The sequence below is a fragment of the Chroicocephalus ridibundus genome, chromosome 17 (genome assembly GCF_963924245.1).
Source record: "Chroicocephalus ridibundus chromosome 17, bChrRid1.1, whole genome shotgun sequence".
NCBI classification, from domain to species: Eukaryota; Metazoa; Chordata; class Aves; order Charadriiformes; family Laridae; genus Chroicocephalus; species Chroicocephalus ridibundus.
Window position 1 is genome coordinate 1,771,739 of NC_086300.1, and position 26,821 is coordinate 1,798,559.

General features: G+C 46.8%; 4 protein-coding genes and 1 long non-coding RNA gene across 10 annotated transcripts in view; 4 read left to right on the forward strand and 1 right to left on the reverse strand.

The window, feature by feature from the left end:
* Positions 1-549: 549 nt before the first annotated feature.
* On the reverse strand, positions 550-5,805 carry LOC134524432 (uncharacterized). Of its 2 annotated transcripts, none has more exons than XR_010073590.1 (3): positions 5,678-5,805; positions 3,078-3,186; positions 550-1,933 (listed from the first exon to the last, which is right to left on the reverse strand). It is a non-coding gene; the product is annotated as an uncharacterized LOC134524432 (long non-coding RNA). The 2 variants fall into 2 exon arrangements; XR_010073589.1 differs by having other exon boundaries at positions 550-2,603.
* On the forward strand, positions 3,429-6,796 carry HOXB8 (homeobox B8). Of its 2 annotated transcripts, none has more exons than XM_063354470.1 (2): positions 3,429-4,820; positions 5,592-6,796. In XM_063354470.1, the coding sequence occupies exons 1-2, from the start codon at positions 4,400-4,402 to the stop codon at positions 5,897-5,899; spliced, it is 729 nt and encodes a 242-aa protein (XP_063210540.1). In that variant the 5' UTR covers positions 3,429-4,399; the 3' UTR covers positions 5,900-6,796. The 2 variants fall into 2 exon arrangements, with proteins under 2 accessions (XP_063210540.1, XP_063210541.1); XM_063354471.1 differs by having other exon boundaries at positions 3,432-4,820; positions 5,595-6,795.
* Positions 6,797-6,902: 106 nt separating this feature from the next.
* On the forward strand, positions 6,903-12,618 carry HOXB7 (homeobox B7). Of its 4 annotated transcripts, none has more exons than XM_063354475.1 (3): positions 6,903-7,095; positions 8,466-8,748; positions 11,676-12,618. In XM_063354475.1, the coding sequence occupies exons 1-3, from the start codon at positions 7,015-7,017 to the stop codon at positions 11,927-11,929; spliced, it is 618 nt and encodes a 205-aa protein (XP_063210545.1). In that variant the 5' UTR covers positions 6,903-7,014; the 3' UTR covers positions 11,930-12,618. The 4 variants fall into 4 exon arrangements, with proteins under 4 accessions (XP_063210545.1, XP_063210546.1, XP_063210543.1 ...); XM_063354476.1 differs by having other exon boundaries at positions 6,954-7,095; positions 8,395-8,748; XM_063354473.1 differs by having other exon boundaries at positions 6,997-7,095; positions 8,149-8,748.
* Positions 12,619-15,040: 2,422 nt separating this feature from the next.
* HOXB4 (homeobox B4) overlaps positions 15,041-26,821 on the forward strand; it is a 31,508-nt gene continuing 19,727 nt past the window's right edge. The window contains exon 1 of the mRNA XM_063354791.1: positions 15,041-15,193. Within this exon, the coding sequence (XP_063210861.1) occupies positions 15,041-15,193 (153 nt within the window). The remainder of the gene's footprint in view (positions 15,194-26,821) is intronic.
* On the forward strand, positions 15,055-24,974 carry HOXB6 (homeobox B6). The gene is given in 4 exon segments (XM_063354795.1): positions 15,055-15,193; positions 21,928-22,515; positions 23,889-24,014; positions 24,017-24,974. Coding segments are annotated over 3 exon segments (732 nt in total). The 5' UTR covers positions 15,055-15,193; positions 21,928-22,106; the 3' UTR covers positions 24,214-24,974.

Below are 26,821 nucleotides of genomic sequence, written 5' to 3' on the forward strand. Positions count from 1 at the left end.
GACCAATTGTTTAGTCTCGGAATTTGAAACAATAGCGGTTTTCAAAAGCAAACCCATTTTCCCTCTTTTATTGCCGGCTGGATGGTGCGGTTCTCCCCGCGTAAAACTTAAGCGCTGCGGAGCGCGGAGGAAGAGCTCAATTTTTCCCTTTTCTCCCTCTTTTTCTCCTCCGCCTCCCCTCGCTTTTGCCTAGCTTTATTTCCCCAGGTCCGAGCGGGGATACCCCCCCGCTTTTTCTGCCCCCCCACCCCAAAGGGAATCTCCCCCCTCGCTGCGCAGGCTGCGGCTCCGCGCGGCGCCGCTAGGTGGCGCCCTTGCTCCACGCAAGACGCGCGTCTCCCGCGCGCGGCCGCGGGGCTCCGCGTAACACCTTGACTTCGTTAGCGGCGACAAGCGGGCTGTTGGCTGGCGAGCATGAATAATCCCGAGGCATAAAATATAGGGTTAATTATAGCTATTTTGCCGATTTTATCGCTTACATCTATTTTTCCCTGCCAGGGTAAATTATGCGAGTTTTGGGGGGGGTTTTTTGTTTTTGTTTTTTTTTAAATGTGGAGGCTCTGTGTTGGGATGCGGTGAGAGGTGGGACACGCATCTATTTGAAATGTTCATTTAAAAGGGGAGAAAAAACACAAACCCATCGTTTTTTGTCTTCTGCTGGTTGGGGTGGAGGTGGGAGGACAGCTTAATTATCTCCAAAGCAAAGATTTACGTTTGCAGGGCTGGAGAAGAGAGTGGCTCCAAGATTTCGGGGAGAAAAGCGCACCCAAACCCAGGATATTTTTCCCTGACTCTTCATCTCAGCCGTCAGGATGATCTGCGCTGTCTCGGCTCTTTATTTTTTATGTTTTAGATTGATAACCATCGCGGGGAAAAAAACCAAACAGTATATACTTTTTAGGAGCCGAATCGGTCATTTTTGGTATAGTTGCTCTGTCTTTTGGTAATGCTGCTGCTCTTTGCCCAAAGTCTTCACTTAACATGTTTGGAAATATTTTTAAATGCTACGAAATAGTAAAATAATCCAAAAAGCTCTTAATTTACCACGTTTTGTGATACGTACAAATACGCCACTGACGCAGCGGCAGCAAAAATTTAAACTTTTAACTCCGTTAGTCCGCTTTTGTTTTGGCCTTTGTTTCTTAAAAATTACAAGAGAAAAACAGTCTGAATAGTTTCAGTCCTTCAGCTACAAATTCAGCTACAAATAACATAGAAAGCAACGGTGGCAATAATTTCAATATAGGTTTTCTTCCAAATTGTTATAAACAGATATTTTTCTGAATAAATTTTTCTCCCAAGTCCCACCAGAAAATACGCCCGTTCTCCCGTAAGCAACATTCTGGGGGAGAACGTAACAAATTAAACCGACGCTCACGACAGAACGGGATGCGACATGTTGTTTTAAAAAGCAAAGTTTAAGCATCTCAAGACTGTTTAAATGCTATTAAATGACATACAAACGTAAACAGAAATAGATGGGGAAAATAAAGAAATATCTTGCCCTTGTGCGCTCAGTAAAATGCAGAGTAGTGAAAAGTTAAGGTTTACCTAAGAAAGGATTTGGGGTTCTTTTTTTTTTTTTTTCCTTGTGAATTCCCAATAAATCTTTCCTCCACTGGGTATTTATAAATTATCTTCTCTCTCCCAGACACACACACGCACACACACACATCCCCACTTGTTTTTTCTTATAATAGAAACATTTTCCTTTCATCAGGAATCCGAGTACAGTATATGAATGATTTAAGATCAGCCATTGATTTCTGGTGCATTGGTGAGTTACCATCACATCATGACCATAAAATTCTACTGCACTTGATAAAAATGTTAACTTCCAAGAACAACTTCACTCCCGCCTTCCTGGGGTCCATGTACGAACGGGAATTCCTGCTATTTTTTACTTTACAGACTTCAGTAGGTGGAAGCACGCCTGCAAATACACACAGAGGAAGATAGCTGCTTTTCTAAAAATACTCGATTCAGATTTTTTTTGGTTTTTTTTTGCTTTCTTGAAAATTCTAGCATCGAGCATCCCCACGCCAGGCTGCGAAGCTCTATTTACTTCTGAGCACCATTTCTGGGGTTTTATGTCCAAAGATGAAACCAAACTCTGCTCAATCGACAATAAAAGTGTTGAGAAAAATAAAATGTTAACTTGTCTTTTAGGGGGGAAAAAGTCTTAATTATACCACTGCAAGTACTCCAACAACAATAATTACTTGAAAAGGCTCTTAGACTCGACTGAAATTATCCCTACACAAAATAAAGGAACCGTATTTACTTAAATTATTTCTCTAAGGATGGTTTTAAAGTTTTATTCCGTTGCTATCTTTGTTTTCTTTCTTTCTTTCTCTCTCTCGTTCTCTCTGCCTTTCTCAATTCCCTGCCTATTCCCACTGCCAATTTTAATTCAGGTATTTTTTTTTACCAAAGCCCTGGCAAGACAGACTAACCGAAACACTTCAACTTTTTCCTCTTTTCCATGTTGTGGAGGTTGAAAATCGTCCCTCAGCTCAAGGCAGGCAGGAGCGAAACCGTCTTTAATTCACCTTTCTCGTGTCAAAACCGCGCAGGCGGATGCAATGGGAAGCAGCAGCAATCTACCCAGGGCAAAGGAAAAAGGATGAATAAATAGAGGTTTAAAAGAGTGCCTTTAACTCCTGATGAAGGGTGAAGCATTGGAAAATATAGCTGGCATTGCGAGGGGCTTGGAGGGGCGCCGTGGGTGTTAGGCAGGCTGGGGCAGCGTTTGGGCTGGGAGGGTCTGGTGTCGTTATTAGCTGAAATACGTCGCGGTAATATTTGCTGACTGCGATAAATGAATTTCAAAATCTACCCCCTGTGTGTTTAGATGGTGGAAAATTGCAGCGTTGGCATCTTAGGGGTAAGTTTGCTCCGTTGTTACCAAATGCCAATAAAATAGAAAGCCTCGCTCCTCTCTGCCTGACCCCATCCCCCCTCTTCTCCCCAGTTTTCATTAGAAGTATCATGCAAAAAATAAATAAATAAATAAATAAATAAATATGAAGTTATTGAGGAGGGGGTGAGGTAGGGAACAGCCATCAGTTACTGACCATAAAGGCTCTGTTCTGGATGTGATAAGCGACACAATACTTTTAGTTCGCAATCATCCCCGACCACGTCTTGAACAAGTCCTCGGCGGGGGAGGAGGCAGGGAGGGGGCTGCGGGAGAGACACAAAAAGTCAATGTTATATATGAAAAACTATAATCATTTTAATTCAATATTGACACCTCAACATCTCGCTGTAATGCGGACGGGTCCAATCGAAACCTCTGGTTTATAGCAGTAGAGGAACGAACTCGTAAAATCCTAACGGCTTTTATGTAGTGCGGTATAAACAACAACAACATCCCCGGCTTTATGGCGTTTTATAGTTTGTTAAACAGTTTACAGCCTTTTTTGGGGCTATTACAAATGCAATTCCCTTCATGTGATAGTTAAACCTTTATCAATAATAAGGAAATTGATCATTAAAATGTTAAATATGACTACCTCGTTTGTTTTAAAATATGTTTAGGGTAAGAAGCTGTATGATTTGATAACTTGTATTAAAATACCAATTACATTTATAGGACCTTTTAAAACTGGTAGCAATTAAATCGTGTTCTTTTACAGTTTTCCAAAGCGACCCTGACATTTAAAAAGGCTAAAACTGCCTCGTTAAAATTTTGAAATTAACGACTGCGAGCGCTTCTCTTTAATTTTCCAACACTCCCCAAAAATCAATCTTTTGGGTGGTCTAGGTATGTGATTTGTTGTGAGGCGAGCGATATCTCATTAATGTAGGTAGTTAAACATATTTAATCCGTATATTCACCCCACCTCCTTCTCCCTTCCCCTCTCGCTCCCTCTCTCTCTCTCTCTCTCGCTCCCTCTCCCTCTCTCGCTCCCCCTCGCTTGCTTTTCCTTCTTTATTCTCTCACACTCTTCCTTTCACAATCATGCAGTGCAGAGTCCGTGTGGAGTAAGGAGAAGCCAATAGGATGAGGTTTTGGTAATAGATGCAAATGATCATGAAAAGACACTGCAAAATATGAAACAACTCATTTGCGCTGAAGTAAATCACTGAAAACTGTTTATGAACTGGCATCTCTTCTTGGAAATGTAAAGCGAGAACTCTTTAAGTGGCGATTTTTTTTTTTTTTTAGGGGTGGGGGGGAGGAAAGAATTCAATATCATGCAGGCTTAGAGTTTTGATTATATCCTCCTTTTATATTCCTGGAAATCACAAACTGTCGTTGCTTAGCATCTTAGCGCTTTCTTTTTTTGCTAATAGATTCCTGTGGTCTGGTTTGGTTGGCTTCTTTTTTTTTTTTTTTTTTTTTTTCCTCCTTTTCTTCCTCCTCCAAACAAATATTCTTATTTAAATTAAAATGAGCTCTTATTTTGTCAACTCACTCTTCTCCAAATACAAAACCGGGGACTCCTTGCGTCCCAATTACTATGACTGTGGGTTCGCTCAGGATCTTGGGGGCAGACCCACGGTGGTGTACGGACCCAGCACGGGGGGCACCTTCCAGCATCCGACCCAAATCCAGGAGTTTTACCACGGAGCATCCTCACTCTCCAGCTCCCCTTACCAACAGAATCCCTGCGCCGTGGCGTGCCATGGGGACCCCGGCAACTTCTATGGCTACGACCCCTTGCAAAGGCAGAGCCTCTTCAGCGCCCAGGAGTCGGACTTGGTGCAGTACACGGACTGCAAGCTCGCTGCCAGCGGCCTTGGAGAGGAGGCGGAGAGCTCGGAGCAGAGCCCTTCTCCGACCCAGCTTTTCCCCTGGATGCGACCGCAAGGTGAGGCGAGATGGAGAGGACAGCGAGGAGGCATTTCCTGAGCCCATAAAGTAGCCCTCTTGCTTTCTTTCTGCCCCTCTTGCTTGCTTGCTTTCTTTCGCTCCCTTTTTCTTCCCCAGTGACTGTATTTTACTGCTTTATGGGGGTAAACTTTTGCACTTGTAAATTGCTTTATAGTTTAATTACCCTGAAGGAGACCTTTTCTTCTGGGGGCTGAGCGAGCCCGGCTTTCTGTGGAAGGAAGCGTCCTTAAAGTTTATGGCACTTTTATAGCCTTAAAAAGCCCCTTCATTTTTGTTTTGCGTTTGATTTGGGATTTCGGTGGTGCTGCTTGTTCTCCCCGGGCTGCAGCTCTGATTTTTTTTTTTCTTGCGGGATCCCAAAGAGCCGGAGTCTGTTGTTGTTGTTGTTGTTGTTGTTGTTGTTGTGGTTCGGGTAATAATAAGTGTGCAAGTGCAGGCTTTAGCTGGGCTGCTCGGAGTGGGCTGGTGGGTGACCCCCCCCCGCCCCGCCACCATCACCCCTTTCCTTTATAACCATCTTCCCTTGTATAATATTCTCCAGGAGCCTTTCCCTCTCCCTCCGCGCTTCCTGCCTTTGCTCCTGCCAGTCCTTTCTTCCTCCCCCTCCCGTGCCTGTGTGCGTGTGAGTGTGTGTGAGTGTGTGTGAGCGGGTGTGAGCCTGTGTGTGCCTATTCCCGAGCCTGGTTTATGTATCTTTCAACCTCCTTCTCTTCTTCCCCTCTTCCACCCAACCTTTGCAATTCCCCAGCAGCCGCTGGACGGAGGAGGGGGAGGCAAACCTACAGCCGCTACCAGACGCTGGAACTGGAGAAGGAATTTCTATTTAATCCCTACCTGACCCGCAAACGGAGGATCGAGGTCTCGCATGCCCTGGGATTGACAGAAAGGCAGGTCAAAATCTGGTTCCAGAACAGGAGGATGAAATGGAAAAAGGAAAACAACAAAGACAAGTTTCCCAGCAGCAAATGCGAGCAGGAAGAACTGGAAAAACAGAAAATGGAAAGAGCCCAGGAGGTGGACGAGGAAGGGGAAGCACAGAAGGCGGACAAGAAATAAAAGGATTTTTAAGGACTGAAAGGCAAGCGCTGCTGGGGTGGAAGAGCCCCCGAGCCCCACGTTAATGGCAGTTAATGTAAGGGAGGGGTGGGAAAAAAACCAACAATGCATAGAAAAGAGAAAGGAAAAAAAAAAAACCTTTTATTGCTGTAAAACAATATAGCTGTAAGCACCACTTTCCTGATTATCCTTTGATACAATGAACAGTATGCAAAAGTGATCGGGAGGTCTCTCCTGCCTTTTGCCAGTTATTAACTAGTGGTAGTGTAACGCAATAGCTTATGTAAAACATGACTGTGAAATTTTCTCTCTCTCTCTGTCTTTCTCTCTGTCTCTCTCTTCTTTCCTGGGGGGTGGGTTGGTTAACATAGCTTTCAATGCTATAGGAGTTACGTGAAATTACATTTGTGCACTTTTTTTTTTATTTTCCACCTTTTTTGTTGTGGTTTATCTGTATGTATTGGAGGTAGCTATTGAAACAAACATCCCAACAACATGAAACTGCCTATTTATGCTATAGTTATCTCTCTTTTTCTCTCTCTTTCTCTCTTTACTTTCCTTACTTCTTACTTCTGTTCTTTTCTTTGGTTAGGGATTTTCTTTTTTTTTTTTTTTTTTTTTTTTACAATTTTTAAATGTCTCTTCCAAAAAAAAGGGAAAAAAAGAAAAAAAAAGACAAGAAAAAAAAGCGGTTTTCTCTCCTTTAGTTAGCATGCGCACAGTGAAGCAAGTTGTAAAGTGATCTTTAGGTTAACTGTGAAAAAGAATGTATACTGTATACGTGAATTACTTTATTGGGGGAACTAATGATATATTTTGTTGTTCTTTCATCACTTTGTTCTATTGTCTAAACCTGGAAGCGGCGGAAGAAAGTTACAATAAAGTTTACAAGCGAGAATTCCGTGACATCATTCTTTTACTCTGCTCCATTTCCTCCAGGACCACTTTGATAGAAAGGAAATAAAAGTCAATTGTGTCGGAGCTGCAGCCCTGGCCATCAAAGACTTCTTTGCCTGGAGAGATGCTGGCGGGCTGGATCGCTGCTGGGACGGGCTGGGGCCGGGGAGCTGCTGCCTGGGAGCGGCGGGGAAGGGGAGGGGGACGGGGCAACTGCCATGGCTTCTGCTCTTGTTGTTGTTTCTAACAGTTCCTGGGTGGTGACAGGTTGGGAGGCTGTGTGGAAATCCTTCCTGAAGGTAACGTGGCGCTTTTTTTTTCTCCCCTCTTTGCTTTCTCCTTCCTCCTTTCTCCCTCTCCTCGCCCACCCCACTGTCCCCGCAAGACGCAGCCCAGCTCTGGGTCCCCCTCTCCTTTCCTCCCACTCATCTGGGCTGCAAAAAAAATAAATGGTCAGTCGCGCAGCTGAGCTGCTTTCTGCTCCTTCGCCTGTCGAGCTGCCCTGCCATGGCAATAGAGGAGTGCGGGGACGCACACCCATCCCCTTGCAACGTAACCTTGGGAAAGGAGATCTAGCACAAACCCTAGATGCACGTCCACCATTGTCTGGGCTGCTTTTCCTGCCTCTAAGACTTTCTTTCTTTCTAAACCACCACCCCCATCCCCTTAAAAAAAAAATAAAAAATTGAGGCAGATCACATTTTGGAAGGTCTCTCTGCTTCTGCAGCAGAAAGCAAATCAGCCAGCTGGTAAGGTTTTACTTCTAACTGTAATTGAGTCCCGCAGAACCGCTGACACGCTAAACAAGGGATCTCTACACTCTTTATTTTTCGCAACAAGAAAAGCAAATGCCAGCTCAATACGAAGCTCAAAGCCTGTGGCACTGGAATAAATTAGATATAGAGCTGAATGGCATTTGGGGAAAAAAAGAACCCTGAAACTATTAGGTATCAATGAGACATTTGTCTTTTTTTTTTTTTGGGGGGGGGGGGGTTGGCCGGGGGGGCGAGGGAGTCACGGGGGGAGGGGAGGGAATTATGTACAGTCCTGTGAAAAAGTACCTCGGAGCTGGGGAAATGGTGCGAAGGAGGGAATTTTAGACGGGATCAATAAAGGGATAAATAGAGCTCCCTTCCTTTTCCTCCAGCAGAGAGAGACCGAGAGGGAGACGCTGGTTTATCAGCAACGTGCTTTTACCCCCCCCCCCTTTCCCCTTTCCCCTTTCTCCCTCGGTCTGAGCTGAAAACTGATTACAGGTTGCTTATCGACTCCAGCACAATTTCACTCTTTCCAGCATAGATCTTGGAGGGTTTTATATCGCATCAATTATTTATCATATTTTATAAATCCAGCAGCACTACAATTTTTTGCCCCCGAGGAGGGAGCGGGCGGCGATTGGCGCCGCCGGAGCCACGTGCCCGCGCGTCACATGGGCCGGGAGGAAAAAGGGCTCCTTTTTGGTGTAAATCTGGACTCTAATTCCGTAATATATCACGGTACCTCGTAAAACCGACACTAAAACGTCCCGACCTACAAATCACCCGGCCAAATTATGAGTTCATTGTATTATGCGAATGCTTTATTTTCTAAATATCAAGCCGCAAGTTCGGTTTTCCCATCCGGAGTCTTTCCCGAGCAAACTTCTTGCGCTTTCGCCTCCAACACCCAGCGAGCGGGGTATGGGGCCGGATCCACGCCTCCCTTCGCCGCCTCCATGCCCGGGCTCTACTCCAGTGGCAGCGCCGTGCACCCCCAGCCCCCCAGCATGTATTCCTCCGGTTACGGCCTGGAGCCCGGCTCCTTCAACATGCACTGTTCCCCTTTTGAGCAAAACCTCTCCATGATGTGCCCGGGAGATGCTTCCAAGCAGAATTGCAGCAAAACGGACCAGAGGGACTCAGATTTGCAAAGCGACAGTAACTTCCGTATCTACCCCTGGATGAGGAGCACAGGTAAGCCCCAGCCTCCCTAAAGAAAGGAGCCCGGGGTGGAGGGGGGGCGTGGGGGGAGTGTAAATTATTCCATGGCGTGCGCGGGGGGTGGCGGAGGGGGAGGGGAGGGGGGAATTGTCCCCAACTCCTTTCATGACGTTTCACTGAAAACGCATCTTCAAAAGAGAGGGGGAGAGAGCGACCCCCACACACACACACACCCTCCCCGCCATAAAGCCATCCTTTTAGCTTTAAATATTTATTGGTGTTGCTGGGGCTGTGTATGTGCCATGCAAAAGGCAGTTTGTCTTAGAGGGGACAGACAGAGCTGCAGAAATAATGGCCAGCCCCTTCTTCTCCTATATTTACAGGATGGAGCTTGTGCTACCCCCGTGTAGATATAGATATAGATTCTGAAAGAAACTGTTTATGGGAGGTGCTTGCAAGCTTGGTTTGTTTTCTGTTAGATTGCAAAACCTTCATTTGCCAGCCCCTCACCACAATCTCCCAGACACTGCAATTAAGCGTAGCGTGTTGCCATCAGAAACAGCAACACATCATTCCCGCTGCAATTAAAAGCCCTGCTCTTAAAACGGTGACACTCCGGCCGGAGTCCGGATGGATGGATGGATGGATGGATGGATGGATGGATGGATGGATGGATGGATATAGGGGGGAGAACGCTTTTCTGTGTCACCTCGCAAAAAACAGCACCGCGGAGGGGTGCGGTGTGCTCGGGAAAGGCTCTCTGGGGACGCCAGCATGGCCCTGCTGGGGGTCCCCGGGACGCTGCGGCGGCGCAGGACAGCGCAGCTCCGCGGAAGGCCGCGCAATGTTCCGCGGGAGCGGAGCGGGGCGGGGGACGCCCCGCGCCGGGACGCGCTGCCCCCCGCACATGTGTCTCAAACCGGCTGAACGCCGGGCGGCCGCGCTGCCTTCAGTCACCAACGCGCTCCGTCTCAGGGTATTAATGTCAATTAACATTTAATAAATATCCATTTCCCTCGCGCGGGAGCCGTCCCGCCCGCACGGAGCCCACCGGGATCGGGCCGGGCGCTCCGGGGCCGGGCTCCTCCCGCTCGGAGCGGCCCGGCCGGAGTCCGTGTACACGCGTGGTTGTGTTTACACTCGTGTAATCCCGAGAAGGGGGGGGAAAGGCGCTGCTGTCCCGGCTGGGAGCGGAGGGGAAGGCGTGAGCTCATTTTCCAGCCGCCCCGGCTTCGCCTCTGCCGTGCCAGATTGCAACTTGAGAGCATCCCTGCGAGCCAGGCGCCCTCCGCCGCCAAATATTCGGGAAGGGTCTTGTTAGCAGCCCTCGGGGGCGAGGAGAGTGCGGGCCACCCTCCCTGCGAAGCAGAGGAAAAAGAAAGCAGCGAAGCAGCCGATGTGTAGCGGGTTATAAAGGCAGGAGTTACACTCACACTTATTTGGTGGTCAGTTCTTTCCATTACCTGCTCCATAATTCATTCACTTTTACAGTTGATTTATCAAAGACCAAATATTTCTGGCCGTAAACACTTCATCTCTGCTTTTATCTGACTTTAGATTTAAGAAGCTCCCCCCGACCCCTCCCCGGCTCACCCCCTTTTTAGCCTGTGACGCTGCGAGGATCGACATTAGAGAGGGTTTGGGAGCGGGGCAAAAAAAACCTGCGCTCCAAAGCCCCTGGATGCTCTGAGATCTGCTGTGCCTAAAACCAGAGAAAATCGACCTCGGTCGTAAAAGCGGGGTCCCCCTCCCACCCCACCCCCCCGGTGCCTCATGCCCACTGTGCGATCGCGCTTGTGGAATTTCATCAGCGAGCAGAGATAGAGTTGTCATCCCTATTCAGCAGCAGTTTATGGCTCTCCCCTCAGCGGATTTTACAACCCACATTCCACGACCTGCACATTTTTACTTTACAGCTAGCCTGGCTATTTTGCCTTTTTTCCCCCCTCCTTTTAATGACTGGATCTTTTCTTCTTTTAAAAGGAGGGGGGGTGTTAAAAAAGGCAAGAAGAAGAGGAGTCCAGTGGAATGTGTGGAGGAGAGGCCGAGGGCTGCTGTTCGCCATCCCCACTGCTCTGGGAAAGAATACATTATACTATAGATATACATAGCATTTACATAGAAAATAGAGTCAGGATCACAAACACCATATTGTAGAATTATTTCCAATCAGGCCGCAGGAAATGTCGGGTGGAAGGGAGAATTAGGAGCTGGGCCCTTTCCAAACCCCGTTCGCAGGCAGCTGGAGGGTGGTGGGGAGCTTGGGCTAAGTGTTGAGGCGCTTCTCATCTGCAGACACCCCCACAAGCGCAGACCGGGGGTAGTAGCCCCCCCCGTCAGCCCCAGAAGTCAATTTTGTACCTAGAACATCCCCTGAAATAATTAAGACCATCACACCTTCCAAGCAGGCGCCCTGATGACAGCTTTAAAAGAGGACAAATAGTTGGATTTGTGTAGGTAGCAGATGCCTCTCTCGCTCTGTCTAAACTGGATTTCTGTATTTATTCCCCAACCATCCGAAATTTCTGGCGTCTAAATGAAAACTAAAGCGGGAGCTCAGAGTCTGAGGGGTCCTATGAGGGCAGGAAACTTTCTGAAGTTTGTTGTTCCCTCGGAGACACGCACAGGCAGCAAAAAAAAAAGAAAAAAAAAAAAAGCACAGCACGTTTTTCCGAGACGAAGGGAAATTAAAGCTGGGGTGGTTTGGGGGCTGAGAAGAGGGAGGGTGAGGTGGGGAAAGCCTCGAGCAGGATGAGTTGATCTCGCAAATAAAAAGAAGGGCTGTCCCAGGTTGCACAGATCCTCCGAGGACATTGTCCCCCCGTGGGACTGCAGTGGATGGGTGCTTGGTGCTCGCTAAGCAGCACCCAAAGGAAAAAGGAAGAGAGCAAACCAAGCCAGCAGCCCCAGAACATCTCCCCCAAACCCCCAGCTGATGTAAATCTGTATTTATTTCCCAGGCACCGACAGAAAACGCGGCCGCCAGACCTACACCAGGTACCAGACCCTGGAGCTGGAGAAGGAATTCCACTACAACCGCTACCTGACGCGGAGGAGACGCATCGAGATCGCCCACGCCCTGTGTCTCACCGAGAGACAGATCAAAATCTGGTTCCAGAACAGGCGCATGAAGTGGAAAAAAGAAAATAAAACTGCCTGCTCCGGCTCCAACAGCCAGGAAAAACAGGACGCGGAGGACGACGAGGAGGAATGAAAGGGGCGAAGAGGTGGATGCAGGAAACGTGGAAACCCACGCGAGAAGAAAAGGCGGGGGGGAAACACACAGAAAAAGACTATATATTAAAATAGATAAATGATAAGTGCATAAATAATTAAAAACCCTAGGAATGATACATTGTGTTTCCTGACACTGAAAAAAATACTACCTATATTAAAGTCTTTTTTTTTGTACAATAGAATGACTATCTACCTATTAAATGTGGCTTTAGAGTCAGAATAGACACATTTTTCTATGTGAGTCTTCCTATAGTACAAGTAATTTGTAAATCTCCGTTTGTACTTCGCGGTGTACCTTTTGGTATGAAGTAACGTGGTCGTGTTTAGCACCTTTAATTTAGAAAACGTGACCTGAAAGTCTGAATGCAAATTATACTTAGCGTATATAGTCCTGTACATAATATGAATGATTATCACGCCTTCTCCCTGTAACCTCTGTGGTTCTTTTCTCCTTGCTATGCTCTTTTGTCTGTGTATATTTTTACCTGGATTTCTTCCTTGTCCAACACTCTACGAAAAAAAGAAAGGAGAGGAATTAATATTGTGCTACGTAAAATGTTGTATATCAAAGTAGCAAATTATTTAATGGCGACGCGTTGCTTTTTTTTTTTCCCCCCATGTCTGTGATTATTATTCTTCGAAATAAAAGAAATCTCCAATAATCTACCAGCGCGTTGGGTTCCTTCCCCTTGTTAAAAATTACACACCGGCTTTTGAAAGTGTTTTTTCGCACGTACAAATATACTAAAAGATCCTTTTAGATTAATACATGCCCCGGCCCATCATCCTGAACTTCTCTCTCTTTTTTTAGGACAGTCACTCCTTTCAAAATTTTAGTACCTTTTCCATAGATTTGGCGAATATAGTGATATATTAATTGATAGTGGGGGCTCTCGAAATGCGGGCAGCTCTCCTTTCTCTCTCTCCCTCTGTGATTGCGCTGGGGCTATTACCGAAGTAGGTAAGAGCGTAAAGGAGGAATGTAAAGAAGCCAGAATCAGCCCAAATAGTCTTTCCGCCCAGTGCTTTAATTCTCTTCTTCTTGCAACTAATTTGCAGAAAACCGATCTATTTTGCCGTGCCTTTAGTATTTTTTTTTTTTTTTTTTTTTTAGAATCTCCCTCCGCCCTTCAATTACTTTACTGCGGACTGGAACTCTTTCATTAGCACCAAATAACGTTTAGCATCAAAGCACGCATAAAATAAATTAAAGCAATTAAACGCAGGGGAAAAAAATCAACAATGCAAAACAAAAGGCAAGTAAATTTAAGCACTTGCGCGGGGGAGCACCCTCCGCCGTCCTCTCCCCCTCCCTGTTTATTTACATTTGCCAGGCTGCGCAGTAAAGCCGCGGATTCCTCCCGCGGAGGCTCCACGTAATTTGCTCCACAAATGCGTTGCGCAAGATGTACAGGGGGAAAAAAAAAAAACAAGAGGAAAATAATGGAGCCAGCTTTGGAAGGACTTGGTGGTGGCAGCTTCCCACCTTCTCTCCTTCCTTCCTTCCCTCCCTGTCCCTCTGCTTCTTCACCGCCCGCCACCGCAGATGACTTCGAGTCCTCGGCGAAGGCGCTCAGGGCATCCTTCAGCAGGTTTTAGCGAAAATAAGATGCCACGTCAAGCATCTGCGCGCCCACATCTACACCACAGCTTCCCAGTATATGCTGCATATACTAATTATGGGCAGCCCATTATTAAAGGCAGCGGCTCTAATGGCTTTTGCGCACCGAAATTCCCACTTGAAGGCAATGGGAAAAGAGAGGGAAATTGTCCTTTTTCCTTGGTGAAATCCCTTGGTGCAAGCTCTTTGCGGGAGCGCTCTGTGCATAGCGGGGATGGAGGGGGGAAAAAAAGAAAAAAGCAAAAAGCAGCGGTTCCAGAAATTTCGCCCCCTCCCCGCTCCTGGACCGCAGTGGCCCGGCTGGTTGACCCCCCCTGGCACGGCCCTTGGCGGCCGGGGGGCAAACAGGAATTGAGGAGAATTCCGGGGAAAAAAGGCAAAGCGAGTCACACCGACGCTTTAATCTGGTAAAGGCAGGGTAGCGCTTTACCGGCGGGGTGACTCACCTTGCTGGAGCATCCCCCCCACCCCACCCCGCGCTACAGCCGGGGGGACCCGGGGGGGGTCCCGGCGACTCCGTGGGGGTGTTTGGCCGTGGGGACCCCGGCGGGCACCAACCCCGCCGGCTCGGCTCTGCCCGGGGCGTGGGCACCCCGGCCAGCCTTTTATTGCCTTTATTTGCCTCTTTTATTTCCCCCCCGAAATCTGCTAATTGCTCCTTTCAGCGGAAAGGATCTCAATTGCGTTAAAAAAAGAAAGAGACATCCAAAATCCCACCCGAACCCCACTGTTTTACTGTGCCTTTCCCCAGTTAAAAACCAACCCCAACCCCAAGCTCTTTATTCTGGGGGGGCTATTATTGTTCATAGCCTAACGTCTGAGGCAGCGTTCGATTATTTCTCTCCAACACCCCCCACTTGCAACCAAGGAAGGGGGAAAAAAAAATATCTCTGAACCCCTTTTCATATTCTTTTATTTTTGTTTTAAAAAAAGATGGCGGCTAAGAAAAAGACTGCTGTTAAACCGGTCATGAAGAAATGCAATAAATTCCTTGTTGTTTTATGAAAATTTACAACTTTGTGATAGAACTTTATGAGTGGCTGGGTTCTGGGATTGGCCAGAGCCGGTCATGTGGACTGCTAACCGTGAACATGAACTTTTTATTATTTCCCATGTGGTTATATTGCACCATTCTTCTGTCCGCTGCACCTTGGGTCGGATCAGTGTCCTCTATAGGGCTCTCGCCTCTTTACATTTTTTTACTTTTGTGTATAAGCTCGATAGGGCTAAAACAGGGGAGAGGGGCGGGGGGGGGACGCCTATACACACATCCACACGCACACACAGACACCCACCTCCGCGCACACACATAGCAAAAGAGTTATATGGGGTTTTTTTATTATTTTTTTTAATTCCTCTGTTAATTTGCCTGCTGATTTGGAATCTCAGTAGTAATGGAGGGGCAGAGGAGATTCTGGACCGAGTGGAGGCTATCATTTTTCAAAGAGGGAAGTTACTCCATTTTCTATGCAAATGACAGAAATGCAAGAAGCTCTCACAAGTCAGAGAGGCAATCGACGGCTATCAGGTTGGGACAATATTTGTCAGCTAACAGATAAGCAAACGCTGTCTCTCTCTCCCTATATAATTTACTTATACCACAGAAATGGACGTCAAAAGGTAAGGGAATAATATCTGTTTCTCTTCATTTAATTTTTTCTTTGAGAAAAATGCATTTGTCAAGCTGCCTTTTCTATTCCAATCCCCATCTCCCTCTCCCCTCTACCCGGGGGGGAGGATAGAAAGAAAAGGGTGGGGTGATGAAGAAGGGAGGCACTGGAAGAAATCAGGGGTGGTGGAAATCTGTTTAAGTGACAATTTCCCCGAAAAAGTGGGGCGTAAAGGAGAGAAAAGGAGAGAAAGGGAGAGAGAAAGAAGAATGGAAAAAAGGTAAAGAAAGAAATTGAGAGAAAGAAGAAAGAAACAGAGAAAGAAAATAGAAAAAATATAAGAAAGGGAGAAAGAAAGAGAGGGAGAAAGAAAGAGATGAAGAAATAAGAAAGGGAAAGAAAAAATAACGGAAAAAGAAGGAAAAAGAAAGCCTGTAATGTCACCTGGAGATAGTAGACTTGGAATGAAGGATTTTGCAGTAGCTCAGTGACGGAGGCTTTTAGATACTGCCTTTAAAAAAATACCAAACCCTTTGTGGGTAGTTGTCGTGTTTTATTTTTTTTCCCCTCGCAGAATCTCCTGCCAGTTTGCCTGTCTTCAGGCGAGCCCAGTAATTTGGCGAAGTTTGTGTGGAAGCCAGTTGGGTTTTGCGTTGCTCTCCAGGGTCATTATTATGTGGGTGGTTTCTTCGGAGAGGGCAGTTCGCGGCAATCCTCGGAAATAAGGTTCTGGAAATTAGTTAAGAAAAAAAAAAAGAAAAGAAAAGAAAACAAAAAAAAGAAAGGAGAAAAAAAAAGATAATAAGAATGAAGCCAACCCAGAGCGCAGCGCTCTCATTGTATTTTTTTTTTTTCCCCTCGTGAAACTCCCAAATGAAGCTGACGTTGCGATGCAATAAACCTCCTTGTATTTAATTGCGTTCTGCAGTGTTAACGGGGCTTTACGGCTTTCCCGACCGGAATGTCGGCTTGGGTTTCAGCCCCACGGTGTGCCGTGCTTTTCCACACCAGGTTATGTGCAAATCTCCCTCTGCTCTCCCTGTCTGATACCCTAACGCTTGCCTTCGGGTTTAGGAAAATATTTGTCCGGAGATGCCCGTCATTTTAAATGTGGTTTGTTTTTTTTTTTTATTCCAAGATTTCAAGGCGGGGGGTTTGAAATATAGTACTAATTGCTACTGTTACGAGGTGATTTTTAAATAAGATAATGTAAGAGCCTGTGTATGTGAAGCGAGATTGAGTAAGAAGAGATTCATTACTTAAGCATAAACCATTTTATGACGTGACGATTTATCTCACCTAAACGGACTGTGCCTGAATATTGTGTGGACAAGAGTAAATGATCGCAAGCCGTGGAAATAATAAACAGAAAGTCATTTTTAAAAGCTATTTCTTCACGAACCTGTTATATTTTTCATAAATCACGGGGAAGAAATTAATGCCGGTTCAAACGCCTGTTCTCCCTTTTCCCTAAGTCTCTTCGCGCTCGTTTTTTTTATTATTTTTTTTGCTCTTCGTAAGGAAAAAAAATATTGAAAATTAATTTAATTTAGAAACCTTGCTCCAAAACGCTTTTATGCCGATTCTTCCACATCCTGCGTGGGCAACCACTTGTGGAAACCCCTCACCTCGGTGCGGGCGGGTCTTTTTAACCATTTCAGCCCGGTCCGGCGTGGGATGACCGAGAAACCTCTGTGTACCCCGGTGTGCGTGTCTGGGGAGGGGGGTGTCCGCGCTGCTCCCGGCTTGGCTCCCCTCCTGCCACCCTCCCCTGCTTGTTTATTTAAGAAAACTAAAATAAAACGGCATAAAGCGGGGGGCAGCCCCCCGCCGCGCCGTCCCCCCGGTGCCGCCGCCGCCGGGCTCGCCCATTCCCCGCCGTCTGCTGCCATCTACCGTCGGCGGCGGCGGCCGGCGGCTCCCGGGGGGCTCCCCGCAGCCGGTGTCCCGGCGGGGGGGGGCATGCCCCGGCTGCCCTCCCCTCTCCCCGGCCCAGGGACACCCCCCCGTCCCCCGGCAGAGCTCGGCCCCGCTTCACCCTTCAGGCCTGGTGCCCTGCTGTGAATTACAAACGGTGGATGCGCTTTTAGCTCTCTTTCTAGCCTTAAAGTGACTCTCTCTCTATACGTACAGGATGCGCTGGCACATGTGTGTGCGCTGACATGTGAGCTATGGACACCTTATACGTGCATGTGGCTCTATGTACCCCCACCCTCTCCTGACACGCGTGTGCGCGGCCATGTGTGTACCGATCTCCACACGCATGCACATATGAAACCTCCCATCTCTTTTTCTATACGCACATGGGAGATGAAAGGTGGCTGCTCGGCGGCTGAGCGTGAACGCGAGCGGAGATGTTGTAAAATGCGATGCAATAATGACGTACGAGGCGAAGGGGATTTCAGCTAATCATAAAAGGCAGAGGAGCTTTTATTTATTTATTGCTTCGAGTGGTCATTTCGGTGGGGTCTGGAAAAGATATGTCAAGTCGTGTACACAGAATTGAGGTGGTTGCTGGGGAAGGAGCAGGGAGTAAAGGCAGACGACGAATCACTTTTAAGTTACTGTAGGCTTTGAAGGGACAATGCGGGTCTGTTATTTTAAAAGGTTTCTCTCTCTCCCTCCCTCCCTCTTGCTTTCTCCCTCTCGTTTTCTCCTTCTACCACACAGTTTCCTGGCAACTGTTTACGTCTAGACGAGGGACATTTTCTGGAAGAAAGTGAGATGCCCAGGGACTATGTTAAAAAAAAAAGAAAGGAAAAAAAAAAAAAGGAGGAAAAAGAAAAGTTTCTCTCTTTTGACCAGCAACAGCCATGATTAACTTGTTCCATGCTGTAATTCCCAACAGCCCCCAGCATTCGCCTTCCGCCTTACATGATCCGTCTCGCCTTTTCCTCTCCTTCTCCCTGCTTTCCCAATATTATTTGACCAGTAGCACCCCCTTTCCCCGGGCTTGCTTTCGCGGAAATACTTCGGTCTGGATGCTTTTTGACTCCCCCAATGTCCCTCTCCCCCTCTGCCCTTCCCTGCCCCCCCCCTCCCCCCCACTTTTTTTTTGTTAATAATTAGCTGCACTCTTTAATAGAACAATGGTAGATTATTATTGCTTCTTTTCAAAGATCCCATTAACAAGGTTATTATGCACTGCACGGGAAGTCAGGTAAATTAAACTTAAATTGCTGGAAATTAAGTTTCAGGCGGTTATGCGCGGGGAGAGCGGGTATTTTTTTACACCTTCAGGGATCATTGTTTTAAATACTCCAACCCTGGAGCTCTACATGGCTTTGTCGGGTGTTTTTTTCCGAGGTGATTTCGGGTGTGCATGAGCATTTACAGAGGAGGTTTCTCTGCTGCCAATGGCTTTCTATGTCTGACTCCAGGAACAAGGGGTTTTTTCAAGTGGTTTCGTGGTGTTGGCTTGACTTTATGGCTGCAATAAGTCCCTCGGTAGGGAAACCCCCGCTGTGTTCTCACTTCAGAAGGATCGGGAATTCCAGCTCCACATGAAAAAAAGAGTTTCATTTTTTATTGGAACCAACTGCCCTGAACTTTCTACCAAGTTCTTAGCGGGTTTAGCTTTCACACAAGCAATGCTCTGTTCTGTTTGCTTTTCGAAATATTTGGGTGTTGTTTTAATCCCCTCATCTATCTGCCGAGCTCTGCTTGGTGGGGTTGGCGTTTGCTGGCCAGAAAAGCAAAGCGACAAAAAGCGGGACCTTGCTGGGCAGAGAGCTGAGGTTGTACAGACTGTAAATACTTCTCTTTATCTGTATTTATACCCTGCCAGTTGAGTGATGTCTGTCAGGAGGGGAAAGCCGGCTTCCCTGCGCAGTGAAATGCAACTTCCCCGCTTTATTGCTCCTTCTTACCAAACCCTGCGCCTGTTTTTGGGGAGATGGGGCCAAAGACTGAATAAAGACGTGCCCATAGGTGCCGTCAAAGACGGGTCTGACTTAAGGGCTACTGTATAAGCTCGTTTCTGCAACCGTTATTGCTCTGTGTGCGTCTCCCTCCCGGCCGGGCTGGCGCTAGAGGCGTCCAAAGGAAATATATTCGCAAAATCCGTCTCAGATTTACCTTCGGACTTTAGCGGGGAAAGCAGGAGAGCGTCTTGTTAAACAGCTACGCTGATAACCCAACATTTAAATTCCTTTCCCCCCCCCCCTTTTCCTTTTTGTAAAGCTATTGAACTGGGAATAGAAACACCTCTGTGCTAAACATTCAGTTCTCAGATTTAGTGCGGTTTAAGACCTCTGCTCGTATTTACATGTATTATAGGTGGCAAATCAATTAGACCGCGGGCCTGACCCTCCGGAAGATGAAAACTATGGCAGGCATTGGTTTTTTTTTCACGTTGGGAACCAAGTTCTTTCTTTTCTTTTTCTCCCCCAAATAGCCATCTATCCTGCTTCTAAGAGGCAAGACATATTATTTTTTTATCTATAGCGCGACTAAGATGTCAGCAATAAGCAATTAGCAAGCGGTCAGCTTCAATTAGTGCATTTTTATTTTCTTTTAAATGTCGACTGTCAAACTACGCAAAAAGCCTGTTTTAGCCACAAAGGTACTAGGATGAGCAGTATTTTAATACGGTAAAACTGGGGAGGGGGTGTGTGGATTTTTTCCAAACAATTTCGAGGGTTTTATTTGCAGAGCAATCACGAGAAGTGAGAGAAAATATGAGAGCAAAAGAGCAAACATTTTCAACAGATGTACTCACGCGTTGCATTATCAGGACATCCCATTTCTTAGCCCAAAATTTGCATGCGGAGCTGATCATGCCAGATAATCGCTGATTTTGCAGAGCTACAAATATTGCGTAACTCTCTATCAAACGTACGAGCTGTTCGGCTCCTGCAAAGCAGTTAACTTCAGGCTCCCATCCGAGCCTTTTTTTTTTTTCCTTCTTCTCTAGTCATCGTTCCCTTTCAATCTCCTTTTTTTTTTTTCCTTGCATACCAATAAAGCAGATCTACGTAAGTTTGGGTCCATTCCATACACAAAGGGAAACTCTGCAAGAACAAATATAAGAGATATCAGTCAGAGAGGGGGTGGAGGATGGAAAACTACTTCCTTTGCATGTTATTTCCTTGAATTATAAGGATTACGTTTCAGTCGAAATGTTCATTGCAGCCGTGGCATGAAATAATCTTGGCTTTGCTGCTGTAAACATGATGTTTAAAATAAATTAGCTTGTAATAAGATACTAGTTTCGTAGATAGTTAAAGCTCCGTCAGAGAGCGCCGCATTGGCAGCTCTGCAGTCACCATGTAATATATGTAATTCTAGATTTGTAGCACACACATTCACAGATTCAAGTACAGGGGAGTGTGTATTATAAGGCGTGACATTTCATTGCATATAAGACCCGACAGACAGATGGCTACAAATTCGGACAGGAAACAAATCCTTGACAAAACGGGAATGATCGGAGGACAGTACTGGCTTTAATTTAGGTTTGGGTTGTGTTTTTTTTTTTTCCCTGTGAGACCGCTCTGATTTTCCCATTGGAAAAAAAAAAAAAAAAGGAAGGCGGCGATCAGAGATCCAACTCTACCTTGAGCAAACAGGGATCTGAGGGGGGGGGATGCACCAGGTAGAGCAGAGCACATCTCAGGCGAGGAAACCCGGGCAAAACCGAGAGAGGCAAAACCCAGAGCAAAGTGCAGCTTCTAGGGTAGCCGGGAATTGCTTGAGACTTTCCGGCTTATCCCTTCCAGCGTTTTAACTTTGCAAAAACAGGCATTTTTGCAGTGTGGACGGGCTTAAAGTGGGGGGATGCAAAACCGCGGGATCTCTGCGCACCTCCAAGGCAGCAGCCCCACCGCACCGCCACCTTTCCTCTCGTTAAAAAAAATATAATCTCTATCGGTAACAATCAATAAACTCAGCTTATGACCGTAACCCAATCCTTCCTTTTAGCCATAAAAGGTCGGACATAGATTTGGTATTAACAAAAAAACGCAAGAGGGCACAATGCGGTACCGGACTCCGGAGGAGATCGGGATTTAGCAAGGGTTAAAGGAAATACTTCGATTTTCCATTTATCTCCCGAATACGGAGCTTTTGCAGGGAAAAAAAAAAAAAAAAAGGAAAGGAAAAAGGTGCAATATATGAAAAGCGAAGGTTTGGCTCGTGCGGGCGCAGCTTGCCCGAATAGAGAATGCTAATCTATGGTAATTAGATAAACATGAACTGAAATAAGTTGTCAAAACCGATTTCTTCTCCTATAGCAAACCTAAGTTAATCAACCCGGCGGGATCTCCTCCTCGCAAAGTTCACACACACAGAAAGAAAAAACTTTTTTCCCCTCTTTTTTTTTTTTTTCCCCTCCTCTAACTGTAGCCAAGTACCCAGACATTTCAGGACGACTTGGAAACACCAAGGGTTAAAGTTTTCCGAATGAGAAGAATTAACTTTCTTTTTCCCCCCACGTACAGGGGGTATTTGTATACGTTCTCTGTGTGTAAATACATATAGGCGCGCACACCGCCATCCGCGCAGACGGGCTCTCGCACACCCCCGCGCCGAGCTCCGGGGGGGGGGGGGGGAGAGGGGGGGACGCGTTTATTTATTTATGAAGCTCCGAGCGCGCCGGGAATGTTTCTTTCGGCAGATATTATATATTTGGTTAAGGGGGTGCATTTCTGTTGTTTAAAAGGGAGGGAAGAGGGGGTGGATGGTTTGTTCTTGGGGTCCCTGGTGCAATCTCAGCTCCTCATGGGTGCTATTTTGCAACCTCAGGCGCCTGCTATTGGTCAGCCCATGATCAGATGGTTGTATTTCCTTGTGTCCCTCGCTGGCACCACGCCATCTCCCTTCAGCTAAAACCCAATCTCCGATATACTACTAATAGCTAAACCACTTGGACTATAAAACACAACAAATCATAAAGCCGGGGAAAGGACGGCGGGCTCCTTCCAATGAGTTCTTATTTTGTCAACTCGACCTTCCCGGTGAGTCTGGCGGCGGGGCAGGAGCCCTTCCTGGGACAGATCCCGCTATATCCCTCGGGCTATGCGGATCCTTTGAGGCACTACCCCACCACCTATGGAGCCACGGGCGTCCAGGAGAAGGGCTATACCTCTTCTCCTTACTACCAGCAAAGCAACGGAGCCTACAGCCGCAGCTCCGCCTGTGACTATGGGGCCGGCGGGTTTTTCAGGGAGAAGGACCCTGCGTGCGGCCCCCCCAGCCTGGACGAGGTGCCCTTCGCCCCCGAGCCGCGCAAGTCGGACTGCGCGCAGAGCAAAACTGTGTTCGGAGAGAGCGAGGAGCAAAAGTGTTCCGCCCCGGTTTACCCCTGGATGCAGCGGATGAACTCTTGCAATAGTGAGTTTACTCTTTTACAGAAATAAATACATCAATCTCCTCCCCCCCTTTCTTATTTGTTACCGCCAGAGAGAGAGAGAGCGAGCGAGCGAGGGAAGCAGGAATAAGGTTCACTTTAGAGCCCAAACTTCCAGCGGGGAAGTTTGGCGACACGAGAGGCTCCAACTTGCTCCTGACACGCACCACAACTTCACGCCGCTAAAGTATTTTCCCCCAGCACCCCCCCAGCTAAAACGTTTGCTCCGTATTTAAACCCCCAGACAGTATTTCTCCATCCCCCCCCCCCTTTTTTTTTTTACACATTCCAGTTTGCGTGTCACTCAGCTACAACGATTTGTCTCTGTCTTTCCCCCACACGCACAGGGAGATATCTTTTCTAAATCAGATCTGGATGACTTTACACACGCACGGACCTACCCCCCCACAAACACACGCAGCTCCCTCTCTCGCTGGCTGCCCGATCTGGAGTTAAATAATATAAAAGTCTTTAAATATTTGAAAGGAGAGGGCTACATTTTTAATGAAACTCGCACATAATGAAAAGTCTGCCAGGGGAGAATTCCCCCCCACCCCACCCCCACCCGGTGATATATGACTTCTTTAAGTGCTGTTTCCTCGATCAGGAAAAAAAAAGGCAAAAAACAAGAAACAAACCCCCCAAAAAAGGAGGGGGGGAGAAAAATAATAGAGGCTCACCACCCTCCTTCCCATGTTTAGATGCATTTGTTGCCTTTTAAGTTCCAAATTGATGTCCATTAGCGCAGGGACATAAAGTGTTGTGTCCTCTTTAATGTAGAGTTTGGGCAGATCGATTCACTTCATTATTGCTTAAATGCTCAGATCTATTACAGTTGCCGGTAGGGTGGAAAATAGCGAGGGCGGGGGGGGGGGGGGGGGGGGGGGGAGCTGAGAACACCTTGCGATTTTTCATCTCGGAATAAGATAGATCTTGCCCTCTCTCCCCAGCCCTGCCTGCAGCCTGGCAACTTCAGCATTAACCCTTCTGCCCGGCTGCCTGCAGCGCGGCTGCGGAGCCTCCGCGGGTGCGGAGCCTCCCTGCGCGCACGGAAGGTCTCACCGCCACGGGGCTTATTTTGGGGGTTGGCCAAAGCTTTTGGAGGGCAGGGGAGCGGGCACACACCCCTCCGCACACAGCCGCGGTGCGGGGCGCAGCATCCCCGCGCATTATCCAGCATCTCCGTGGATCCACTAAACCTCAGGGCTTTCCCTTCTTTTTCCTTTCCTCCTCTTCTTTTCCTTTTCCCCCTCCCCCCCCCCTCCCCCCCCCCCCCCCCGTTTTGTTCCTATCTTGTTCCTATTTTTTTTCCTATTTTTTCCTATCTTTTTGCCTATTTCTTTTGCGGGTGTCACAGGTTCTTCCTTCGGGCCCAGCGGCCGCCGAGGCCGCCAGACCTACACCCGCTACCAGACGCTGGAGCTGGAGAAGGAATTTCACTTCAACCGCTACCTGACCCGGCGCCGGCGGATCGAGATCGCCCATTCCTCTGCCTGACGGAGCGGCAGATCAAAATTTGGTTCCAGAACCGCAGGATGAAGTGGAAAAAAGAGAATAAATTGCTCAACTCCTCGCAACTGAGCGCGGAGGAGGAGGAGGAGAAAAACGGCGGAGTGAAAGTATTATTTAAAACACAAAACAAAACAAACAAAAAAAAAACAAAAAAGAAAACTAGGGAGTGAGTGAGTGTGTGTGAGAGCCGAGAGGATGAGGAGGGTGTGGGCTGGCTGCGAGGACAGGGAGAACCTGCACATTGGTGGGACAAGCCCTCTGCAGCAGTGGCAACAGCTAGAAAGTTTGGGCCACCAATGCCATGGACTCGTGTTCCCAGTGATGTCGTGTCCAGAAAAAAAAAAAAAAAAAGAAAAAAAAAATCAGGCTTCTAGTTGCGTTTTTTAATTTTTCTTTCCCCTTCCTAGACCTCCCTGCCCTCCCACTCCACCCCCCGAAATGAAATAATAATAATAAAAAATTGAAGAGATAGAGAAAGAAGGAGAAAAAGAAAGGGAAAGAGAAAAGACAAAAAAAAAAAAAGGACTCCTACCCGTGTTTCTACCCTTGGTGTCACTGTTAGTAATCTGCTAACTCTTGTATTTAATGGAAGTGCTGCAATATATGTCATTTGGGGTGTTTATTGTCTTAATTTTGTAAAAATGTTTCATGCACGGTTGACATAGGTTTTTTTTTTCATTTTTCTTTTTTTTTTCTCCTTTGGTAAATTAATCAAGCCCTGGGGTCTTTGTAATTAGTTTTGTTGGTTTTTTTTTTTTTAAAAAGGAATATCTACTGAAAGAACGAGTACTACCTAAAGGGATGCAAAAGCAACAACAACGACAAAAAAAAAAGTTATATTTTATTAATTTTTGTACGTGTTGTGTTTGGAGTTTGTCTTAGGTATGGACATGGAATTCTCTAATAAAAACAAAGTCTTCGATCTCACGCACACCGCCCTGTCATTAGTGTTATTATCTTTCCCTTTTCCAGGGAACTTGCCATTCTTAAGGAGCAGAGAGTTGTAAAGAAAGCCTTGCTTCTCTCTGTATGACACTGTCTTCTAATCTGCAAGGACAAGCAACTCCAAGCACACGGAAGTTACAGTGGAGAGATAAATCTGGTTTTCCCTCTTTTTGTCTAATCTTAAATGGAAGACCTTTCACCAATAGTATTTCCTCGCTGACATTCTGCTTTAGTATCGCTCTTTTTTATTGTTACAGTACAAAGAGTTATGACGAAACGCTCTCCATATACATAATAAATCAAGGAAACGGGCAAAAATATGCTCTCATTTATCTACCAAAGATACCTAACATTTGCCTAGCATCTTTCAAACATCTGGTCCCTTACTTCATATACCCAAATCAAAGTGAAGTGTATGGCAAAAATGTCCAGATTTCAAGGGAATTTGCCCTGCGAAACGAGTGGCTTCTCAGCTCCAGGAATACAGCCTCCACTTAAGGCGGGGGGAAAAAAGGTGGCAAAAATCTAAACTAAGCCTGATGACCTCTTTTAAAAGCGTAGATTTTTATTTTCACTTGAAAGCGTTTCCAATGGCTCCTTTGGAGAGGCTGACTTTGCTCGGGATGGGATGGGGAACGTTTCTGCTCCGTACCACAGAGGAATCTCGTGCATGCAAATGGCAAACTTTTCCTGGGTTTGGGGGAATCAAACGAAAGGAAGTGCTTTTTCTGACGGGGATTTAGGACTGGAAGCAAGCGACCAGCCCAGCCTGTTTCGGATACCGTTTTCTGCAGCTGCACAGGGGGAAAACGCGATGTAACAGTATCTCCTGCCTCCCATCCCCTTTCCCCACTACCCTCCAGAAATACCTATGTATGAATGCATTCCCCCATGCCACAAGCTGGTTTAATGTCAGTCACTTTTAAAATCAATTCATGCAGAAGCTTCACAGCTGTAGGACATTTACTATTATTGCCACGCTTTTCATTGCCCGTAATTATTATAATTATATGTCACTTTCAATATGGCGCATAATTTCCAATGAGTTGCAGACAAGCATATGAAATTCCTAAACTGCCTTGGAAAAAAAAAAAAAAAAAGGAAAAGAAAGAGAGAGAGAAAGAAAAGAAGAAGAAGAAAAAAAGAAAGTAATGCTTAACAAAGCACAGCTCTTTCACAACGTTTTTACCAATTTCAGAGTGCTTTTGCTCCCCAAAATTCCTTGCAGGTTAGCAAATGGAAAGGAAAAACCACGTAGCACAATGCTGTGTTCAAAGAGGACGTGAAACGCTCAGGAGCAAGAATATCCTAAACGTTGTCAACCAGTTCCACCGGCTGAACTTTCCCTCCTTTTCCTTTATTTCCCCCTCGTTTCCCCCAGCCTTTTTTTTTTTTCTTTTTTTCCTCCAGAATTAAGGTGCGACCGCATCGCTGGCTCCACGCTCAGCGTGCAAGAAACCTCGACTTTTCTGACAATAACCACGCGAAAATAAACCCAAGCAGCCACGCTCCCCCCTCCCTCCCCCTCAACAATTTCCAGCTTCGCTTTGCCTCCCCCCCTTCCAAATATTAAGAGAGAAGACTGCCCGGCCTCGCAGCGACCCGACACCTCATCCCTCGCTGCCTCGCAAACTTCCCCGGCGGTCGTACAAAGGAAGAAATTAAGAGTTTAATAAGGAAAAGGAGCCGGGGCAGAAGACCCACGCGGGGAGCGCGGACACGCGAGCAGGATCCCCCCCCCCGCCCCGCTTTTCATCTCCGCCTTGATTTTTAGGAAGGAAAAGGGAAATAAAGGAGCAGGGGGGGATGCGGAGCGGCGTCCGGCGGGGGAGG